The sequence below is a fragment of the Heteronotia binoei genome, chromosome 9, assembly GCF_032191835.1.
Source record: "Heteronotia binoei isolate CCM8104 ecotype False Entrance Well chromosome 9, APGP_CSIRO_Hbin_v1, whole genome shotgun sequence".
In the NCBI taxonomy this organism is placed as follows: domain Eukaryota; kingdom Metazoa; phylum Chordata; class Lepidosauria; order Squamata; family Gekkonidae; genus Heteronotia; species Heteronotia binoei.
The window spans coordinates 85,132,983-85,156,006 of NC_083231.1; the positions used below are offsets into that span (position 1 = coordinate 85,132,983).

General features: G+C 40.2%; 1 protein-coding gene across 1 annotated transcript in view; it reads left to right on the forward strand.

The window, feature by feature from the left end:
* Positions 1-23,024, forward strand: part of ZGRF1 (zinc finger GRF-type containing 1) — a 53,545-nt gene that overhangs the window by 632 nt on the left and 29,889 nt on the right. Inside the window, exons 2-14 of the mRNA XM_060246914.1 lie at positions 1,677-1,704; positions 1,811-1,891; positions 2,006-2,062; positions 3,167-3,352; positions 4,077-6,216; positions 6,997-7,070; positions 7,795-7,893; positions 9,135-9,320; positions 10,851-11,001; positions 12,091-12,743; positions 14,985-15,117; positions 15,236-15,414; positions 18,278-18,465. Coding sequence (XP_060102897.1) covers positions 1,678-1,704; positions 1,811-1,891; positions 2,006-2,062; positions 3,167-3,352; positions 4,077-6,216; positions 6,997-7,070; positions 7,795-7,893; positions 9,135-9,320; positions 10,851-11,001; positions 12,091-12,743; positions 14,985-15,117; positions 15,236-15,414; positions 18,278-18,465 — 4,154 coding nt within the window. The 5' untranslated portion in view covers position 1,677. The remainder of the gene's footprint in view (positions 1-1,676; positions 1,705-1,810; positions 1,892-2,005; positions 2,063-3,166; positions 3,353-4,076; positions 6,217-6,996; positions 7,071-7,794; positions 7,894-9,134; positions 9,321-10,850; positions 11,002-12,090; positions 12,744-14,984; positions 15,118-15,235; positions 15,415-18,277; positions 18,466-23,024) is intronic.

The window sequence follows — 23,024 nt, forward strand, 5'->3', positions numbered from 1 at the left end:
TGACTACCCCGTGTCTGGAGCAGGCCGTTTGTATTAGAGGCAGACAGTTCTGTCTCAGGAGAGCCAGCCTGGTGCAGCGGTTAAAGTGTTGGACTAGGGTATGGGAAACCCACTTTCCCATAGAAGCTCTCTGAGTTAACCTTGCGCCACTCACATATTCTCAGACTAATCTACCTCACAGGGCTGTTGAGAAGATAAAACGGAGGAAAGGAGAATAGTGCAAGCTACTTTGGGTCCCCGTTGTAGAGAACGACGGAATATCAGTAAAATAAATGATTACATAGCATTGTGCTTAGTAAGGTTTACTGTGGTGTAAGTATGTTGGAGCAGGAGTCCCGAACCACTGGTCCGTGGCCTGCTAGCAGCTGGGCCAAGGGGCAAGGCCACACCGCCTCTTTCATCTGCCTGGGTCCTGGGCTGGCAGAAGGGGCAGCGCTGCTGTGACTTTAGCCTGCCCTTTATTTATAGGCCCCAGCTGATCAGAGGGAGTCTTTAAATGGGAGGGGGAGTCAGATTGGCCTGCCGCCTGGCCACCTAGCAAGAAGGTGGCAGAAACAGCCCCAGTCTCTCTCCCCTTCCCCATTTAAAGATCCCCATGGGGAGCAGTAACATGGTGCAGATGAGGGTGCAGCCTGGGGCAGCAAACAAATAAGTGCTGCCCCCTCTCCTCCATCCATGGAAAAATGGTCTTCCACGAAACCTGTCCCTGGTGCCAAAAAGGTTAGGGACCACTGTTAGAGAGTGCAGCCTAATGGAATGTGCTGTGATCCCAGATGCTTCTTCCATGAACTCAAGCTTGATTTACACATTGCAGGACAACGAGGTGGGTTATAAGTTGGTAGAATGAACTGTAGCACTTAGACTGAAGGGTCACGTTTTGTTATGCACCTTGATGTAGAAAGATCTCTGCAAACAGAAACCCATCCTAATGAAGAAAGTGGGAAGAAGCTTTCTCTTCGTTATGCTGGGCATATTTTAATGTGATGAAACATTCAAATGCTGGAATTCATCACCTGCAGCCCAAAATGGGGCATTCTATTCTATCATATCTGTTCTATCAGATCATTCTCTGCTACATGTAAACTTAGTCACAGCTAGTTTATGGCAACTCCATAGGGTTTTCAAGGCATGATACATTCAGAGGTAGCTTGCCATTGCCTGTCTCTGTGTAGCCACCCTGGACTTCCTTGGTGGTCTCCTATCCTTAGCTTCGGTTATCCAGGTAAAGACTTTTAGAAAACACTTCTGATTAAAATTTGATTCTAGTAAAGAAATTAGTTATTCAAATTTTAGAACTGTAGTCAATGAACTATTTCAATTTATTAACTTATCTAATTATATTCAGACTAATTTTTCTTTCAAGAGTAGAAAAGCCCTCTTGAAATGTAAGTGAGCCACCTGGTGGTAGTTTTGTAGAATTGAAAGTATTAAATTAAAAAATTTCCTTAATCTGGAATTTTAAAAAATCAAGAAAGCACAAAAAAGGGTGTTGCTGCTGCTCCCAAACCATTGTTCTACCTAATCACTAAACTGCTTTTTGAACTTTGGGAGTTCAAGGTGTTGTTTTTGAGAGTAACTTGTCAATAAGTAGTAAGAGGAACAAAAGGATGCTTGTACCTCTTTGGATAGCAGCCTGTAAATTCAGTGATTAAACACGATTTTTTTTTTCTAGATAGCATGAAGATGGCTTGCCAGGAGTTTACTGTGAGTCTTTGATACTTCAACAGTATTTTTTTTTACATTTAATTCCACAGTGTGAGAGGCATCAGCATGATCACAATGCATTATCATGTAATTTGTTTTAATATAGGTTTTATACACTCACCAGAAGATGAAAAAATCCAAAGTATGGCAAGATGGAACTTTGAAGTTCACTGTTGGTGGAAATAAGGTAAAATATTCAGCATTTATTACAGTATTTGAATATATTGACAATGTCTGTGGGTTTTATTCTGTAACTTGATGAAATATCATTGCTCAAGTTACATTTTCTAATTTAATACAGGCAGTCTTATGTGATGTCAAAGGACAGGTTTTGGACAGCATTTTTGTAAAATGCCAGGTATGTGTTTTTTCTTTTACTTTAACTACTAGTTTATTCTTGTGACTTAAAATCTGCTGTGCTGATTTATCTAGGACCATGGTTATTTGTGGCTTGGTACCCAATATTTCACCTTAAGTTACACTTAATTCTAGTTTCCCATATCAGCCATTAAGATATATAGTCAGGCAACTAAATGATCAGGACAGGGTTTTGATTCCATATGAGGGTAATTTAAAAATGATTCCTCCTGTTATAAAAGAATTGACAAAGGACAAAATCATAGAATAACTTTTGCATTGTGATAGGTTCAGGTGGGTAGCAGCAGAACGAAGTTTGAATCCAGTGGCACCTTTTAGACCAACAAAATTTTATTCAAGATATAAACTTTTGTGTGTAAGAACACTTCTCAGTATCGCTTTCGCGTGAAAAAGGGAGGAAGGAGCCTCCTTTGACTACTATAATGTTGTGCTGAGGATCTTGTTAACTGCATAATGAAAGCCATATAGGACAGGGCTGTAATAAACAGAGTTAGGTGAAATGGAGCTCAAAAAAGCTCACTGGATTCAACCTGATGTTTCCTGACAGTGTGACATACAGTTAGACTATAGCCTTGTTTCATTTGTTTGAGTGTATAAAATATTGATACAGCTTTGCTAAATTAACCTCTATCCCTTTGTATCATATTGCTGTATTGTTTTGCAGTAGAAAAGCAAGAGTCAAATCTAGTAGCACCTTAAAGACCACCAAGATATCCAGGGTATACGTTTTCCAGAGTCAAAACTCTATCTGAGGAAGGGAGCTTTGCTTCTCAAAAGTCTATAACCTGAAAATCTTGTTGGTCTTAGATGCTGCTGATCTTACGCTCACTTTGTAACTTGTGCTATGGGGAGATTCCAGTGACTCTTCCTGGGAAATGTATGATCTAAAAAACTATCAATGAATATTCACACAACTAATTTACAATGGGATATTTATGGAAATCTTATTTAGTGACCTTAGGTCTTGCTCACAACAAGTAAAGAAATTTATAGAGCTTGAGTTAAAATGTCATATGTTGTTTCACTTCCTATGAAGTTGCTACTGCATTTCCTCGCTATTTCTTATCCCTATCTCTCTGTTTAGGTAAGGTCAGGAGATGACTTCGAAACTGAGCGATACTTAATCACAGTCGAAGCTGAAAAGATTCCTGGAATCGATGATGATAATAGTCTGCCAAAGAATTCAGAAGTGCCGATGCTGACCACAAATAATTTGCGGTCCTGTGCCTCATCTCTGCATATGCCAGTTGGCCTCAAAAGGAAATTTACTGTGAGTCATTATTTTCCCATTTTTCCTTCCATTTACATTTAAAAGTCTTAATTTTACTATCTGAGGTTAGCATAGAATAACTAATAGAGTGCTTTTTTTGTTAGCAAGCATGTATTCTGATTATTATTTGATTTGTATCTTCAGTAGAGAGTGTCCCAAAATTATGCTCCATAATAAGCATAGATTTTGCTTTAAGGCAGCAAAACTCTGTGGATTATGACCTAGGTTCCATAACTATGATATAAGAAGCACTCTGGAATCTGGTTGATTGCTGTTCTGCTGTCAAAAAAGTGACAGTTACATTTTACTTAATGCAGGATGCTGTAATTGTTATGGAATTTTAGTTGAATAATTCCCAGACAAATGAGTTGACAGAGTTCTATGGATTGGCTATGTAACTTGCTAGAATAGATGGTTAATGGCTTCTTCCTGTGGGGCTGCAATATGATGAACTATCTGAAAGGGACTGAGAGCAGTGTCTTGATTTTAAGTTCAGACATTTTGTTGGGCATTTAAGAGACTGTGTAAGTGTTATTTACTGTTACTCTCTGAACTTTTTAGCTTCAGAGTAAACCTACTGTATAAAATCGTGTTTGTGGTAACAAAATTTTGCTGAATGTATATGGAGAGCAAGCTGTATAGCCTGTAACTCTGCTTCTTGACATTTAAAATTTCAGTTACTAAACTGGCCACAAATTTTAACTGAAAGCATCTCTCCTTCTAGGGTTTCCAAGGGCCACGCTGCATAGAAAAGAAAATGGCAATAGTGAAAGAACCTGTGGCAACAACTTTGCCTAAGTGTCCTGAATCATCTTTTCCTTCTCAGTTCTATGCCTCTTCTCCTTTATTTTCTGTTGCTTACCAGAAGAAGAAAGAGGCTAACTTGCTACCAGTCCTTAAAGGAGACGCTCTCATGTATAGTAGCAGCACTGAGTCTATCACTTCAGTGGCTTCTGCACCTTATATTGATGATCATAAAGTGGTACAGAATGTTAGCTGTCGTACTGGTAGTGCAGATACTGAATGCTTGAAGCTAGAATCTCACCTGGATAATGAACTAGTTCATTTAAACTACCTTGCAAGCAATAGTGTGGCAGTTTCACAAAACATCAGAAGTAAAGGACAGATTATTGCACTTCTCAAATCTAAAACAGTATTGCTTAGCAAGGAACAAAAATGTTCTGTATCCACAGAATGTGAACATACCAATTTACCAAACAGTCTCCCATTGATAAAGTCACAGTGTATTCCAGAAGGTCTGCCTCTGTCTGAGCTATCAAGAAGCACAGACTTTTTGATTCAACAGCAGATGTCACCTGTATTGGAATCTGTAAACAGCATTAAAAAATCTGCTAAACATGTGCAGGCTGTGCAGTCCACAGCCAAAAATGTTCAAACAAAAAGTCGATGGGATGCATACTTACCATCATGTGTACCAGAGGAACCTCCTGATCTAGATGACACAGAACACAATGATAAGGTTAATGACTTGCAGCCAATTTTAAAGGACTTGAAGGAGGTTGGTGATGCTAATAGAAGCCAGTGCAACAAGGATGATACAAACATTCCCCAAATTTGTGATTCTGATGGAAGCAGGAAATCAAGTTCACCCATTAGTGAAAGTTCTATGAAGCAGCCACATAACTCTACAGTAAATGAATCCAGCATTACTATGGAGAATAACACTGAAGTTGTATCATTAGGCAGCATTCAGAATTCAGATTGCATGATGCTGGAAGCATTTGATGCTAATCTTTCCAAATCTAATAAACATCCAACGGCTGATGACTTTGAAGCATTTTGCACTCAATCACAAAATGAACTGTGTTCAGTTAAAAGTTCTGAACATTTATCAGATGGGGAATTTGGTGATCCAGCTAAACAGTTTATAAAAGTTAACTTCAATGTTCTGGATATACAGGATTTTAGTGACACAGAGGATGGAGAGTGTCATGCAGATAGTATGCTTTCACAACATTTGGATTGTTTGAGAACAGAAAGGGAGGCCAGTGTTGAACAGGTTGGTGAAGAAAAGACATATATTGTTGAGGGGAAAGATAACATGCAGTCTACATTTCTACTAGAAAGCAATGTGAATTGCGCTTTACAGTCTTGTAACAAAATGTCTGAGGTTGGTAAGAAGGATGTGGCTAAATGTAATTTTCTAAGTGAATATTCAGAGGCTGTATTTGTAGAGGAAATGGTAGGGTCTAATGCAGCTGGTGCCCAAAATTCAGATACTCATACAGATCTTGACTACAAAAGCAGAAACTTGTTAAAGGTGAATGATGTAGAATGTGGTATGAATAATATGTATCCTACTCAGACGTCTCATCTTCAAACAAAAGTAATTTCATATGTTCATCCGCATTCAAACATTTATTTCATGGACAAAAATAACGAAGATATAGAGGCTGGAAAGAATAATTTACAGCTTCCTTCTGTACATATTTGTGATGACACAGCTTTAGTTAGTTCATTGCTGGCTGTTGAAAAGAGTAACAATTCTGATGGCTTTCCACAGCATATTGCAAATAAACATGACGCTGCTCTGGAGAATAGTTTTGACAGGCCAAGCACTTGCCCCTTAGATTGTGAGATTTTTTCAGATGAAACACAAATGTGTAAGGATGAACTGGAAGATATAATTGGTGCCCCGGAGGCTTTTAATGAATTCACTGAAGAAAATGAGAACTCTTTGGCTTCTAGCCTTCCCAAGTTGCCAATTGGCTTCAACCTTTTAAGATCACTGTCGGAACATAGCACAGCCTTGGAAAGCTTGCATATGATTGAGGAAAGTACTGGTGTATCAAACCAGAGAGACACCCTGGCTAAGAAACGCATATCCAAAGAAGGACCCAAAGGTTATTAACTTTTATTTTTAGATTTTAAATTTTTTCAGAATATTGTGTTTTATTGCTTTGACCAGTTGCTTTACTCGGTATGGAAGTTTAACACACTCAGTGAGATCTAGTTCAGGCATGACACATGATTTTGTACATATGGTACTATGTACAGAATACGCTTGGCCATAGTTAACATATATTATCTATTTGCTAAACTTTTCAAAATGTGGAATCAAAAAGTCAGAGTGTTTTTTGCTTCTATGAAGCTGTGGTGTACCCTTGTTCATTTACCACCAGAAAGTTATTTGTTCTGGAAGATAGAAATATAACAGTTTCTGTATTTCATGGGATATAATTCAAGGTTCTTTGGGTATGCTAAAATTACAATACAATCCTCTGCATAGTTGCCCTATTCTAAGCACATTAGGGCACAAATTAGCATGGAATACTAATTATAAAGTCAAAATACACTTGCTAAATCAGGCCATGTTGTATTCAAGATACTGGATAATTTTCTAGAATTTTTTCCGCTGGTAATTTTTCTGGAAACCACGTCACTGATTGGGATAAAAATTCTACAGTCCCTTTAATTGAAGTAATCAGTAATCACTGCTAAGGTTGGTTGTAGTTACTATAAATTCCGCTCTTTTGGGTGAGGAGTACATGCTTAATTACTATGAAAAACAGAATTAAATTGGTAGGTATGATTCATTGTATGAATGCAATTAATCCTTTAAATATTTTTCTCACTTTATTTGATTGTGACTTAGGTTTTCTGTGCTTTCCTCTGTTTTGTAGCTAGGCAAAGGGTTGCTGAAGTGTCTTATTCTGAAAATGTGATGAAGTCTTCATGTTCTGATGCACCTAAAATGGTAATTTTAGGAAGTATTTTTGTATTGATTATTAAGAAAAGTAATAATGTTTTAGATCTAAGAATAATGCTGTACAAGCCAAAGATCCTTCTTTTGGTGCCCATGTGTTGCATTTCTGATACCATCCCCATCTGCAGTGTCCTAAATTTGGGTCTTGTGGGTTAGTGGACCTATCAGAACAACTTTATGCAACAAGTAAAGCACATAAGGCTCAGTAAAGCTTTTAGTCTGTAATATTGAAATAAATTGGCTGAAACTGCACCTTATTGTAGATTTATGTGGGCCACAGCAGGTAGCCCTGACTCCAGCCATGACCTTTGGGCTGCCAAATGCATCCTTACAGCACGAGGGCTCCTGTACATCACCAAGCAACCCCTTTTGGTTGCCCAGTCTCATTCAAAGATGAAGAAAAAATGGGCTTCACCCAGCAATGTGCCAACAGAATAACTAAAAAATGCCAGGTGCTAGTTGTCTGATTTATTTTTGTACAAATTCCCTACGTGTTTCACTGTGCAGGCTTCATCAGGGTGAATCAGAGCAGTCACTGAATACTGGAACCGTCAACAGCAATTAATTTCTTTGTACAATAATAAATAGGACAACTGCTCCCTGGCATGTTTTTCCCTTTTTGTTCTGCTGATCTTATTCAGTCGCTATATTCAAAAGTGTGTGCTATGTACAGAGCATCCCATCATTCTCTTGACCTATGATCATTTATTTCTAGCATTGTTCCTTAAGCAATCATGTAGAGAAACCTACAGCAGCTATAGTCAAGACGTTACATGGCCGAAGTCCAATTGGAGTGGTTGAAAGTCAATCAAAGGTATAGAGACCTGGCTTAATAAATCAAATAACTGGAATGCAGCTGTAACTAGTTCCTGTTGTGACCAAGGGGCTTTTGGGTGTACGCTTCTCAAATAGCAATGCCCTGTCGCCCATGGGAAGCTGTGTTTAAAACTGAGAGTATTTCGAAAGTGGTGCCTGGTGTGGCATGTTGATCTGCTTTGTAAAAGGGATGATCTGCTTTGTAAAAGGGATCAAAAGTCCCTCTGAGCAACCACAGCAGCCTAGTACTTATCTATTAAAATTACATCCCAAGTGAAAAATCAAACAGGATTATTATCAACAACTAACAGATCAAGAGATCTTACTCAAGATCTCTTGATCTGTTAATTGTTGATAATAATTGCTTGTTTGATTTTTCACTTGGGATGTAATTTTAATAAGTACTCATAAATAAACTACTGTAATCAATAGGATCCAGCAGAAAAATTTTGCTTGTCGGACCTTTGTGTCTTTAGGGAGCACCCATTCAGAAACAATTACCTCTGCCCTATATCGTTTTATTCTGTTTTGGAATCAAAGATCTACAGCAGAATATTTTCCAGTGTAGAAGGATACATGGCTGGCAACGTTCTAGCATTTGTGATTGTCCCCAGCTCCCATATGACAATTATTTTGTAACTGATCCCCTCTACCATGCCAGCCATTTTATGCCGGTGCCCACTTCTCAAAATTCCAAAATTGCCCATAGGCTCAACAAGGTTGAGTTGTAGTTTAAAATATTCTCAAGACATGTAAGAGATCGCAGGAACTTCAGAAGTGTACACAATACTAGTGTCTATGAAATTATGATTAACAAATAGGGGATCAGCTTTAGGAACATGCACTTCTTTGCTGCAGCTTTAGGAACATGCACTTCTAGTCCCTTTGTAAATGGAGCAATTCATGAGCAGTAACATAAACTACATTTAAGGTTAACAAGAATTTCTGCAGCCAAAGTGTGATTTGGATCCTGTGTTAAGCAAACCCTTTTTAACCTTAACCAGAATTTGATCCAAGGAGGCAAGGCTTGGATGGAAGGAATATGCATTCTTAAGGCTTTCTCCGTATTTGTTGATTGCAGTTTAAAGTGCTACACAAGCGCCCTTTCATGAGCTTAGAGGCTTCTAGTCTCCTTGTTTTTTAGTTACAAAAGGGCAAATTCATTCTTTTATTTCTTTTTTTCTCAGTAATCCATTTCTTTATTCCTTTATAATACTTGTTTAATTAAATGTTATATAGCCAGTAGCATTTCAAGGGTACCAGTTGAAAGGATCAGCAGCTAGTGAAGTCATGATGAGAGGAACCTGTTCACATCTTAGGTGGGATCCATGTGCTGATATGGCAGAATTTGAAAACATGGCAAGGGACGATTGCTTTTTCTCAGATCAGGAACTGAGCAGCCCTGTGCTCCCTGGTTTTTTTAAGGTAAAGTGAGGTTTATTTTAGATAGATTTTTAAACTCCAGATTATGAAAATGAATTAATCAAGCCATAGGGTACCTGGAATGCAAAATAGTAATACTGTAAATCAGACTAAAACATTGCATATACCTTAACAGATTCATGTAAAAACATAAGGAAAGATTTCCCATATTAATTTTGACCAGTTTCCTAAAATATCAGACATGAATTGTTTATGAACACAATTCCCTTGCAGCCCCTATTAATCTAAATTTGTCCCTTAACTCATATCTGCTGCCATCTCTTTCCCTTCCTTCACATTTTTCTTCTAATCTCACTTTCCATATAGCTTTTGGCTTAACTTTTAGTCCTTGCTCCCAACTGGAACCTAGCTAAGGGCATAAGCTTTCATGTGCGCGCACACTTCTGGTATCTGAAGAAGTGTGCATGCACACTTATACCCAGAATGAAACTTTGTTGGTCTTAAATGTGCCACTGGACTCCAACTTTGTTTTACAATGGGTACAAATAGCTAGATGATTTTTAAAAACAAGAAAAATCTAAAACTGTATATGCCCTCTCTTTATAACCATTGTGTTTTTTCTCTATTACTATTTTACCTTACATTTTTTCCAAAGCTCAGCTAGCATATATGGTTGTTCTGTCCTCCATATTCTCAGAACTTATTATCCTATGAGATATGTGAATCTAAAAGAAAGTAACTGGTCACCCTGTGAGCTTCATAATTAAATGAGGATTTAAACCTTGGTTTCAGCAGTACTGCAGTACTGTGGTCTAAACTCTCTGCTCATGACCTGTGTTCGATCCCCGGTGGAAGCTGGGTTTTCAGATAGCCGACCCAAGGTTGACTCAGCCTTCCATCCTTCCGAGGTCGGTAAAATGAGTACCCAGCTTGTTGGGGGGAAGGTGTAAAAGACTGGGGACGGCAACGGCAAACCACCCCATAAAAAGTCTGCCATGAAAACGTTGTGAAAGCAATGTCACCCCAGAATCGGAAACGACTGGTGCTTGCACAGGGGACCTTTCCTTTTTTCCTTCCTTACGTCTAGCCCACCCACCCACAGTAATACACTGGTCCACCTGCACTTTTTCATTTGTCGGGAATGTAAGCTACAATATGGAACTAAATTAGTCTTTGCAGGTATAGCATGCACTTGTGCTCATGCAAGATGGGGAAGCCTGGACATTAATCCCCTACTTACACCAGTCTCTGTGCTGCATACCTGATTTCTCCCAGGGGTAGTATTGTGGGAGGCTTTGAGCACCATAACAGGAAAAGAGCAGCTGGAAAGATCCATTCTAAGGACATGCCCCGCTCTTAGGCCTGTTGATTCAAGCTTCTATTTTTAAGGAACCTAAAGGCAGTTTTTTCCCCAGAGGCAGACTGATAAGTTATTCCTTCTAACCGAAAAACATTTGCCTCTCACTATCTTTAATTCCATTGTCATACAAAATAGGCAGGGGGCAGTTATACAGAAGTATAAATATTTTTGCCTCATTGTCTTTTTTAACTTTACAAATTGTTTGTGTACAGATATCGTCAGTTCAAGAGAGTCCTTCCTGCCCCTCTGAATGCCATTTTTTCTCAAGTACAGGCAGTACAGACAAAACTGCAGACATGGACAAACAGGAATTCCTGCTATCCAGAATTTTTCCACTGCCCACAAACACTGAAAGCTTTTTCAGTAAGATTTTATTTGTAATTTCTATAAATAATATTTGGGGTCTGAAAAGATAGCATAGGTAAGTTATTTTACAGTGTAGCCCACTCAGAAGTTAGGTTACAAATACTGAATGCAAAAACCTCAGACTTTTTATGGTCCTACAGTTAACATGTATCTTCTGCGCATTCTGAACCCAACAAGTTAGTTGGTCTTATTATGAATGCAGTGTTTTTCTTGCTGTTTAATATTACCCTTGGTACTGAACATTTAACCCTTTATATGGCTTGTCAGGGAACATCAGAAATAGGAGGACTAAATCAGTGGTCTGAACATCATTTTGACCCTAAAAAGTATCTGTGGGCACGTCCCAGTAGGCCAGGTAGGCGCCCCCTCTCCATACATGCCCTACTGCCCCTGGTGCCCCTTCCCTGCTGCTGCCACACTTGTCCTTGTCACCCACCTCTCCACCCCTCTGCAGGCAGGCAACGGTGGTGGGGAAGGGGCAGTGGTGGGTGTGCTTGGAGGTGTTCGGAGCCAGGCTCTGAGTGCCTCCAAGTGCACACACTGCCCCACTGATTCCTCTCAGCCCCAGGAAGGCTGAGTTGTGGTGGTATGGTTGCGGGTGCACTCAGAGGCACCATGGGGGGCAGGGGCCTAGGGCACCAGAAACCCTGGCACCAGCCCTAGCTATAGGGAAGCTCTCTTGGAGCCATGGGGCTGGGCCAGGCGATGCAGTGCACTCTTTCCCCATGTGCCATTTTCCCAATAAAACTGCACCCTCCTCTCCAGAATGCAGTTAGCTCCAAGAGAGAAGGAAGAAAAGCAAAGACATGAACTTCACTAGAAGGTATTGTGCACAACCAGTACTACAAGAGCATACGATGGTTTCATTTGCATCCAGTTCCAAGTAGCTTTTTTAGCTAATTTGTTATCCTTACTATCCTTTGAGTAAAATATGTTCTACAAGGAAATTAAAGTACAACGGAACCCGTTAAGGTCTAAGGAAAGATAAAGTGATAAACATTTATTTTATTGGCATTACTAATTGAGTTTTGCATTGAAGTATGCAGGGACTTGTGCTGCAGCTTTCTAAAACTCTCTGCTTTATAGGAATGAAGGAATCCGTCTGCTCAGTGGAAGATAGTATGCATACATGCTTACCTACTCGTAGAAAACAAACTCCAGTTGTAACTTTACCAGTTGATGAAGCGCTTCCTGGCTCAAAAGTTTATTCCAATCTAATGGCTTGTGAGCAAATGCCACCTTTTGGTTTCCCAGTAGTCAACATGTACAAGTCAAAAATGTTAGGGCCTGAGGACAGGATGTGTGAATCGTTTGTGGATAAAAAACTTTTAGGAGAAAGACAAGTGGTGCTTACACAGTCTGCATACCCTAGTGTGTCTGAACAAAAGAGACAAAGCAAGTGGCAGAAATTCCAAGACACTACTGATTGTGACTTGAGAACTCAAAATAGTAGTGAAGTGGTCATGACTGATGACTTCCAAGCTGAGAATGTCTTGGGAATGCCACTTGATGACACAGGAGAGTGTCAGAATGATGCTGTCAGTAAAAGCCCTCCAGACTTTGCGCATCTGCAGATGATAAAAAGCATGCTTTGTAAACAACAAGGAAACTTTAGCAGCCAAGATTCTGTTTCAGAAAAAAAGCAACTTTCTGTTCACTTAAATCCAATTTTTTCCAGTGAGGAAGCACCAAAGGTGTTAGGTCAGCTGAACCACGATAACATAACTAGGCATGCCAAGGTAAGTAAATGTTCCAAAAAGTATTGGGAAACAGATTTTGGCAAAGCAAGCAAAACAGCTGTGAATATTCAGTACTCCTCATCTAATTGTTCATTAGATTAATGATATATTTCCAATGTTGATGTATTCTTAACAATTGTGAGGTATCCATGACAGGATGTTCCAAGATTTTCTATCTGGATTTGTGGTTTCATACAAGATGTCATATAGGAAATCAGCCACAATTTTGTATTTTATTGTCTGCAGAAATGTTATTGTATCATTGAACAGCCGTTTCCCAATTCTGGGTTGGAACTCACCAACCATCATCAGAAGAAACAAGTGAGGCCCACATAGACCAAAGGCCACATGGTTTAGGGGACTTTATTGAGAAGGGAGAAAACTGTGAAATCACCCCTTTTCTATAAGAGCCAATTTACTGTTGAAACAGGGAATGATTGCACACCTTCTCTTTGTCTCCCTTTCCCCGTGTATGGCTTTTTTATCCATACGGGTGCCACCACTCTAAGAATAGCCTTCCTCATGATTGAAAACAGTTGCTGAAGAAAATGGGAAAAATCTGCATCCATCAGCATCTTCTGCTATTGGGTTGGATGCGAGTCATTATTTTTCATCTACGTAATGAAGTACTCTCTGTAGGGTTGGCAAGGCCCTGTTGGAGGTGGGTGCTCTCCACTGCCATTCAGCTGGCTGCCAAAGGAAAAAATGGTGCCAAAACAGTGGGAACATCAGCAGTATCCTGACATGTTGATGTCACTTTCAGTGTGCACAGCAATTAATGCCAGCAGCACATTGCCAATAAGGGGCCCTTTCACCCAGTGAGTTCCCTCCTGTCCTGGATGTCAGGGGAAACTAGTAACCCTGATTCTGTTACTAATTCTGGAACATCCACCACCAGATATAAAATGGCAAAACAATACTCTTAATAATTTCATTGGACAAATTAGATGATTAAAATAAATTCTGAAAAAGAGTCTGGGTTTTTCAAATCAGCTAACAGTGCAATCCTAAGCAGAATTATATCCTTCTGTGTTCATTGATTTGGATAGACTAACGTGTATCTAACTCTGCTTAGGACTGCACTGTAAATGTTGTAGTATTAAACTCTGGGGTATTAATAATGAACTCAATATGGTGTAAACTAGCACAGTGAGTAGTTAGAATGTCAGACTAGGATCTGGAATATCCAACTTCAAACCTTGCTCTGCCATGGAAGCTCACTGGGTGATCTTGGGCCAATCACCCACTCTCAGCCTAACCTATCTTACATTGTTATGAGGATAAAAGGGAAAAGAGGAGAACAATATAAGTTGCTTTAGATCCCCATCATGGAAAAAAATTCAGGATAAATAATGTCTGTGTGTGTACCTCAGGAAAATGGACTCCTTGCATACTATAATTACTAAATTAGGATTTTCCCCCCTGTCAAGTCACAGCTGACTTATGAGTACCCCTAGGGTTTTCAAAGCAAGAGGTGGTTTGTCATTCCCTGTCTCTGTGTCACAGCCCTGTTCTTCCTTCCTAGTATTTCCCATCCAAATACTAACCATGGCTGACCCTACTTAGCTTCTGAGATTTCAGAGGATTGGGCTATCCAGGTCAGGGCTGGGAAAATATTACATTTTTATCATGCTTTTCAGTGAAAACATGTCTTCCAAATAACAGGAATGACAATCTTGATACAAGTTACAATTACAGTACCATACAAAATGTTCCTGGTTAAAGTATTTTCACCTGAACCAGAGAGACGCATGAAAACCAGGTTGTTGTTTGTCTTCCTTGTCCTTATCAATGGCAGTTGAAACTTTAATGAATTCCATAAAGTTACAAAAAGATTCCTGCAAATTTGTTATGTGTTTAAAACAAAGATTTTGTTCAGGTTTGGAATGTATTTCAGTGTATGAAATTATTGGGATTAATCTTCATATGTAAGCAAGGTCCACTTGCAAAGTCAGGGAACTGGTGGAAACAGGACAAGAGATGCAGACAATGTGCATTAATGCATATGTGTCAACATCAGTACATGCTCAGGGATTAATTCAGTCCTTAGGAGCATTCTGCTGTGTTTTATAAACAGTTATTTTAGTACAGAGATCTGTTTCCATGAATGCACTGATCAAGTTCTAGAGCCATAGGAGGATTGCTGCTGCTTGAGCCAGTGCTCCAGTAGAACACCTGAATTGTTAATGCCTGCAGGCAAAGGAAACAGGATTTTGCACTTTTTGCTTTTTTATTTTTCAGAATGTCTCTGAGTTGTTCTTCCCTGGTGCAGGCATAGTAAATTGCACTGATCTTCCTAAGAGGCAAATTTGTATCCCAGCTGAGTTTCAATCTGCTGCACTCTATAAGCAGGTTTTCACTGCTGCTTTGACAGGTAAGGCTTAACAGTGTATCTCACAATTGATTAATTCACTGTTGGTGTTTTTTGCATTTAAAGTTGTTGTTTTTTAAAAACTTGCAATTTACTCTTTGTTTCTCATTTTTGTGTAAAGAACATTTGAACATATTGCTCTTTGAGCTGTCACAAAGACTATATAAAGCTCTCAGGAAAGTGGATATATCTTTCTGCACTTCAGCAAAAGGAGGGCAGGAGCAAGAGAATTCTGCACCACTCTGTAGCCACAACATTGCGGCCAAACTTGTTATGGTTAAGAAAGAAGGGCGAAACAAGGTATTTTTCCCCACCCCTTCTTCACATTTAGTTAAACTGGGATTTTTTGTACATCAGATTAATGGTTGTTTTAATAGATATGAGCATATTTTTAAGAAAACTGATGTAAATTATTTGCTACATGTTGATTTGTGCTTTAAGGTTAGCATATCTGTCACATATTCCTGTCTGCGAAAATATTGAATTTAATTACTCTCTTGGGGGTAGTATTATGTCATAATAGCCAGAGACTCTAATACCCTACTTCTTATATTTACATGGGTCATTTTAAGTAAGTGGGGTGAAATCAGGGAAACAATGCAAAATTGGTGACATATGCTAGAGCAATCTCTATTCTGGACTAATCTGGCTAAATAAGATGGGTGAAGTTCATAGTGTGGTTATTTGTGGAGAGGAAGGGCTCTCCCTGTAGAAAGGACACTAGGAAATGAGCAAATTTAGAAGCGAGGGATCTGCAAAGACTCACAGGGGCAGGATCTCATTTTCCCATGTCCTGTCTTTTCATCTTCGTCTCCCTCTGCATCGTCTTCCATATCCTTCTGTCCCACTCAACTATCTACAACTTTCTCCTGTTCCTCCCCATGGCAGCCTCTGCCCCTCCCTCTTTCCCTGATGCCCTCCCTTGTCTTCAGCTTTCATTTTTACATTTTTTGTTTTTCCTATTTTTTTCCTTTTTTAGTATGCCTTTCTCCTCCCGCCTATGCTGATGCTAACAGAGGCTTAGCTTTCTTAACATTGTTGGCTGCAGGTTGCCTTGCAACCCTGAAAATGGCTGCTGAGATTTCACAACAGTCTCACAAAATCTGTGGCATGCTTTTCTTAGAGAAGCAGACATTGCTTTTATGATTTCAGAGTTTTTCTGTATTTTTTATTTTATAATTTTATTGAATTTATATCCTGCCCTTCCTGTGAGCAGGCTCAGGGAGGGTTCCATCATATATGTACATCAATAAGAACACAACATGTCTGTAAATCTGGGTCTTTCCCATACGTGTAGAAGAGCCCCCCTTCCCTTGTCCATCTCTGGCCTCATTGTGTAGAGAATCCCAAATTGGGGTCTGTGTTTGTTTAGTATAGTTAGCTGGGCTATAACAACAGTGGAGGGTGATAAAAAGCAGACATGTCAGTGGTCTGAAGTGCCATAAATCTGGGTGTCATTCTGGCTTCTTAGTTGTAGGTTTAAATGGAGGGCATTAGTATTTCAAGAAGTTATAGCAACATTATAGTTTGCCATTAGAAGAAAAGAATACATTAGAATATAGTTGAAGATGGGTTAGTATATGTAATAAGATAAACAGCCAATATCCCTATTTGAGTATGTCAATACAAAAACCCAAAATATTCTGATACTGTTCTAAAAGAGAAGTACATTCTAGTTTGCCATTAGAAAAAAAGGGGTATATTAAAATATAGTGGGAGATGGGCCAGTACATTTAATGAGATACAAAAGCCCATATCCCCTATTTGAGTATATCAATAAAAAAACAACAAAAACAACATTATTCTGATACACTGTTCTAAAAGAGAAATACATTGGAATATTGTGAATGTATAGCTATACTCAGTGAGAGTTGATTTAGCATATGTAATGAGATAAAAAACCGATGCCCCCTGCTCAGTCCTGGAGAGGTGTTTGTTCCGAGTTTCATGATAATTTGTAATTCAGCAATTTCTCTCTCCATTCTGTTCTTAAAGTTCCTTTGCAGTAAAACAGCTACTTTGAGGTCACCCATTGAATGCTCTGGAAGGTTAAAGTGTTCTCCAACAGATGTCAGATTTGTGTCCATTTATCCTTTGGCGTAGGGTTTGTCCTGTTTGCCCTATGTAGAGAACTGAGGAGCATTGTTGGCATTTAATGGCATATATAATGTTGGAAGATGAACAAGTGAATGAGCCTGAGATGGTATAGTTAATGCTCTTAGGCCCAGTGACTGTGTTGTCTGGGTGTATGTGGCAGCAACGTTGGCACTAGGGTTTGTCTTGTAGATCTACAAAAGAGGGATCTACAAAAAACCCTTTTGCAACTAAAGTACCCACCTGATGAAGTCAAGAAACAGATTAACAAAGCCAGAATGATACCCAGAGAAAACTTGTTACAAGACAAACCCCGAAGAGACAATAACAAAACATCACTAGTGGTCACACACAACTCTCAACTGAAAACAGTTCAACGTATCATCAGCAACTTACAACCTCTATTGGACAGTGACAGTGATAATTCTCTTTCCAAAGAACTGGGGGGTAAACCTTTCCTTGCACACAGACAGCCCCCCAATCTCAAACAACTCCTCACCCACAACAATACAACATTGCATCTGAGCAGGAACACCGGGACAAGAGCTTGCAATAAACCCAAGTGCCAACGTTGCTGCCAAATACACCCAGACAACACAGTCACTGGGCCTAAGAGCATTAACTATACCATCTCAGGCTCATTTACTTGTTCATCTTCCAACATTATATATGCCATTAAATGCCAACAATGCCCCTCAGTTCTCTACATAGGGCAAACAGGACAAACCCTACGCCAAAGGATAAATGGACACAAATCTGACATCAGGAATTACAGAACTGAAAAACCTGTTGGAGAACACTTTAACCTTCTTGAGCATTCTAACCGTTTTGCCTTTCTCTATATATATTTTAAGCCTACTATCCTGGGAAGAAGACTGGAGTAAAATAAAGCTTATCTGTGTGGTTTTGAAAACTACTGGGACTCATGTATTGAGTTCCTGAGAACTGCAGGTTGTTTGGGTAACTGAGGATACAAAAAGTGTTTTTGAAATATATAAAAAAAATCCTACCTCATATATTTTAACTTTGTGTTTTAAAATATAGTTGAATGATGTGAATTCTGTCTTAGGGTCGCCTTTTCTATGCCTGTGATGCTCCAAAAGCTGAACGCTGTGATTTTTTCAAGTGGCTTGAGGATGTAAATCCAGGACAGATCAAAAGTAGACCTAGTGTTGCATTTCATGATTTGAAGAGTATTGGAACCTATTTGAGGGGTCAAAACATTTTTCTCCATGAAGAATGCCAACTTTTGGTGAGGTGTGTGTTGGATGTTAAGTAAACTGTTACTAATATTGCACATATGAATAAAAATGGGGCTAACAACTAAACAATCTTGTTAGTGTTACAATACCTGAACATTGTGTTTGGAGAAACATTGTGAGGGTGGTTCTAAGAGGTAATTACAAAAGGTCTATATGCAAACAGATTTGATTTTTTTCATATATTACCAATATTGCCATGTCTCTTCCTCTTTTGTAAGACCCCCTTTTCTTCCCTCCATTCTGTTTTCTGGGGGTCCATTGAATCAACTAGGATTTGAGGGGAAGTGAAAGAAGAGTTGGATTTTTTTTTTAAAGTATACCCTGCTTTTCTCTATCTGAAGGAGTCTCAGAGCAGCTTACTCTTGCCTTCCCTTCCTCCCCCCACAATAGACACCCCGTGAGGTAGGTGGGACTGAGATTGCTCTGAGAGAACTGGGACTGCCTCAAGGTCTCCCAGCTTACTTTATGTGGAGGAGAAGTGGGAAATCAAACCCAGTTCTTCAGATTTAGAGTCCACTGCTCTTAACCACTACATCATACTCTGACTCTCAAGGCTGCAATGGGAGGCTGGGATCAGCAAATTCTTTTCTGTTAGTTACACAGCACTTGCATATCATAGGGTGGTGCAGATGTGCACTTCCTCTTTTGAGGATGGATCTAAGAGATGTTCTTGAAAGAGCTCTCTCAACCCTACCTACCTCACAGGGTGTCTGTTGTGGGGAGAGGAAGAGGAGATTGTAAGCCACTCTGAGACCCCAAATGAAGGGCATGGTATAAATCCAACTGCTTCTTCTTTTGGAGGAGTCTTCTCTAGACAGAACACTCCTCCCATGCTCAGAAGTGTGTTTTCAGGTCCATGTTCTCAGACGGGCAATATTAGGCTCCACAAATATCAAGATAATGAGTAAAATTCAAAGATCTGTTTTTCAAAACTCTTTCGTTGTGCAACAGAGGAAGCTTACATTTAAGAAATATAAGGCTAAAGCATTGTAGACTTTTGGAACCATGGGCTTCAGGGATCTGCACCATTTTTCTCCTTAACTTTCAGACTGTTTTAATTTTTAACTACTTTATAATGCTTACTACTTGTATATAGTTTCTTTATTCTCCTCCTCGTTCATTTCTGTTGGTTTCAGTGACAAAACGCATTTTAAGCTGTAATTTTGTTTTCTTCTTCAACTGGAATGAAATCCTGTACCCAGGAATGGTACCATTCACCCAAGAGATGCTGCCTTCAAATTTTGGACAGATAAAAGGGGGTCCCTATTGTACAGGCAGTTCAATTTTTCACTTGGACAGTGAACAGAGGCAGAAGTGTGGTAACAAAAGAAAGCTGTTGGACACAAATAGGGGATAGTCCCTATGAGCCCATCTATTCATTTCTGTTGTTGTTACTTCACAGCTCAGTGAAGCGAGGTACAGACAGGAGTGCAGGTCTATTTTTAAATAAATAGAAATGGAAGTGAGCCATGGGGGTGGGAAAATTGCTTTAAGCACTGGATCAGAACAATGTGAAGTATGGGTAGGGGTACAGTGCGTTTTCCTTCACCTGCATATTTGTTCTAAAATGTCATGGCTTTCTTCATATATGAATTTCTTTATATATGACTCTTTTCCCATCTAGTGCTGATAGCTGGGGATGAGTTTCATTTAAACTGGAGAATAGCATGGGGAAGATGTAACTTCCACAATCTGGTCCCTTCAGTGCTTTAAAGAATCATTAAAGAAGCCTAAATCTGTCACATCACCGATCCTTTGGTCTGTCTCTTTTTGTTACATGATGACAGCACAGCTATTGATGCTGATTTCCAGCATTATGAAATAAACAAGGTGCCTAGAACTGTGTTGTCCCCAATGCAACGGTCACCTCGAGGTTAGACTACTGTAATGCCCTCTACATGGGGCTGCCCCTGTACCGAACTCGGAAACTACAGCTAGTGCAGAATGCAGCAGCCAGACTGTTAACGGGACTACTTCGGTGGGAACATGTACGGCCTAGGCTGCGGGAACTGCACTGGCTGCCAATTGTGTACAGAGTTCGTTACAAGGTGCTGGTTATTACCTTTAAAGCCCTATATGGCCGAGGACCTGCCTACCTTAGGGACAGCCTCTCCCCATATATTCCCCAGAGAGCACTGTGATCTAGTTCACAAAATCTTCTGGAAATCCCTGGGCCAAAGGAGGCCAAATTAAAAACAACTAGAGAGCAGGCCTTCTTGATACAGGCACCCCAATGGTGGAACCAGCTGCCGGAGGAGGTGCGGGCCCTTTGGGATCTCAATCAGTTCTGCAGGGCTTGCAAAACTGCCCTCTTCCAACTAGCTTTCTAAAACAGGACCTGGTAGTAACATCAAGCCATCTTTGTACATACTGAGATTGTGGCATTATTAAGTTATACTGGTTTTAGACTATTTAATATATTTTAACTGTATTATCTTGTTTTTATTGTTATAACATGGTTTATACCATGTCCTGTAAGCCGCCCTGAGCCTGCTTCAGCGGGGAGGGCGGGGTGTAAATACATTTATTATTATTTATTATTATTATTAGGCTTGACCCTTGCCCCTATGGCTGATAGTATCAAGCCAAGTCAGGCTGGTTGACTGAGTACAAGGTACAACAGTGCCATAAGAACATAAGAGTAGCCATGTTGAGCCAGTGGCCCATCCAGTCCAATACTCTGTGTCACACAGTGGCAAAAAACCCCAAGTGCCATCAGGAGGTACAACAGTGGGGCCAGGACAATAGAAGCCCTACCATTGTGCCCCCCTCCCAGCACAAAGAATACAGAGCATCATTGCCCCAGACAGAGTTCCAACTGTGGCTAATAGCCACTGATGGACCTCTGCTCCATATGCTTATCCAATTCCCTCTTGAAGCTGTCTATGCTTGCAGCTTCTGCCATCTCCTGTGGCAGTGAATTCCCCTCTTTGGCAGGCTGTAGTTCCAATCACTTTGAAAGAGGAGGTTATGAGACACCTGACAAAGGAGTCCCTGGAAATGAATAATAAATAATGAATAAATACTACTGCCTTGTTACCAACATTGTATTCTTGGTTAAGGTACTTGAGTGGGAAGTGGCTACATAGCTTCAGGTAGTCTTGGAGGAGTCTATGCTTGACTGATGATCCTTGATGGGGCAGCATATCCCTGTTAATTCTCCTGAATTTCTTGGTGGCTTTTGATACCATCAGCCATAGTCTGAGAGGATGGCTGGGCTGGGAGTGGGGGACACTGTGCTTTGATAGTTCTGCTGTTACCTGACTAACAAATTCCAAAAGGTAGTGCTGGGGGGCTGCTGCTCACTGCCATGGCATTTATGGTGTGGGCTTCTGGAGAGATCCATCTATTCCCCTTTCTGTTCAACATCTATATGAAACTATTGTGACAGGTCACCTGGGGATTAGGAATGAGATGTCACCAATATGTGGATGACACTGAACTAATTTTGTTTAACAGCTGAGTCAAGTGCATCTGTTTTGACCAAGTGCCTGGAGAAGTTTATGGGGTGGATGAGGGCCAATAAATTGAAGCTCAAGACTGAGATGATGCTGGTCAATGAGAATCTGCCCAAGGACTGAGGACTTAACCTGTCTTGGATGGGGTTACATACCCTTTGGAGGAGCAAGTTCATAGTTGGAGGGTACTGCTGGATCCTGGCTTCTGGCTGAAGGCTCAGGTCTTTTCTTCAGTGCAGAAGAAGATATTGGATTTATATCCCGCCCTCCACTCCAAAGAGTCTCAGAGCGGCTCACAATCTTCTTTACCTTCCTCCCCCACAAGACACCCTGTGAGGTGGGTGGGGCTGAGGGCTCTCACAGCAGCTGCCCATTCAAGGACAACCTCTCCAGAGCTATGGCTGACCCAAGGCCATGCTAGCAGGTGCGAGTGGAGGAATGGGGAATCAAACCTGGTTCTCCCAGATAAGAGTCTGCACACTTAACCACTACACCAAACTGGCTCTCACTACACACTTAACCACTACACCAAACTGCATAGCACATATAAGTTTTGGCTTATATGTTGGCTATGGCCATTCCTCAGAAAGCACAATCTGCCCAAGATGCTTCATGCTCTGATCACATCCAGGTATGATTTTTGAAATACACTCTACATTAGTCTGCCTTTGGAAATTTCAGTTGGTCCAAAATGCAGCAGCTGGGTTGTTATTGAGCTGGGCAGGATACAGAGATAGTATCACCCATGTGTTGAAAGATCTGCACTGGTTTTCCATCTAATTTGACACTAAATTGTTCAGGGTGGTGAGAACCAGAGAGGATTGTGAGGCACTCCATAGGGATCTGTTGAGGCTGGGTGAGTGGGCGTCAATGTGGCAGATGAGGTTCAATGTGGCCAAGTGCGAAGTAATGCACATTGGGGCCAAGAATCCCAGCTGCAAATACAAGTTGATGGGGTGTGAACTGGCAAAGACTGACCAAGGGAGAGATCTTGGGGTTGTGGTAGATAACTCACTGAAAATGTCAAGACAGTGTGCGATTGCAATAAAAAAGGCCAACGCCATGCTGGGAATTATTAGGAAGGGAATTGAAAACA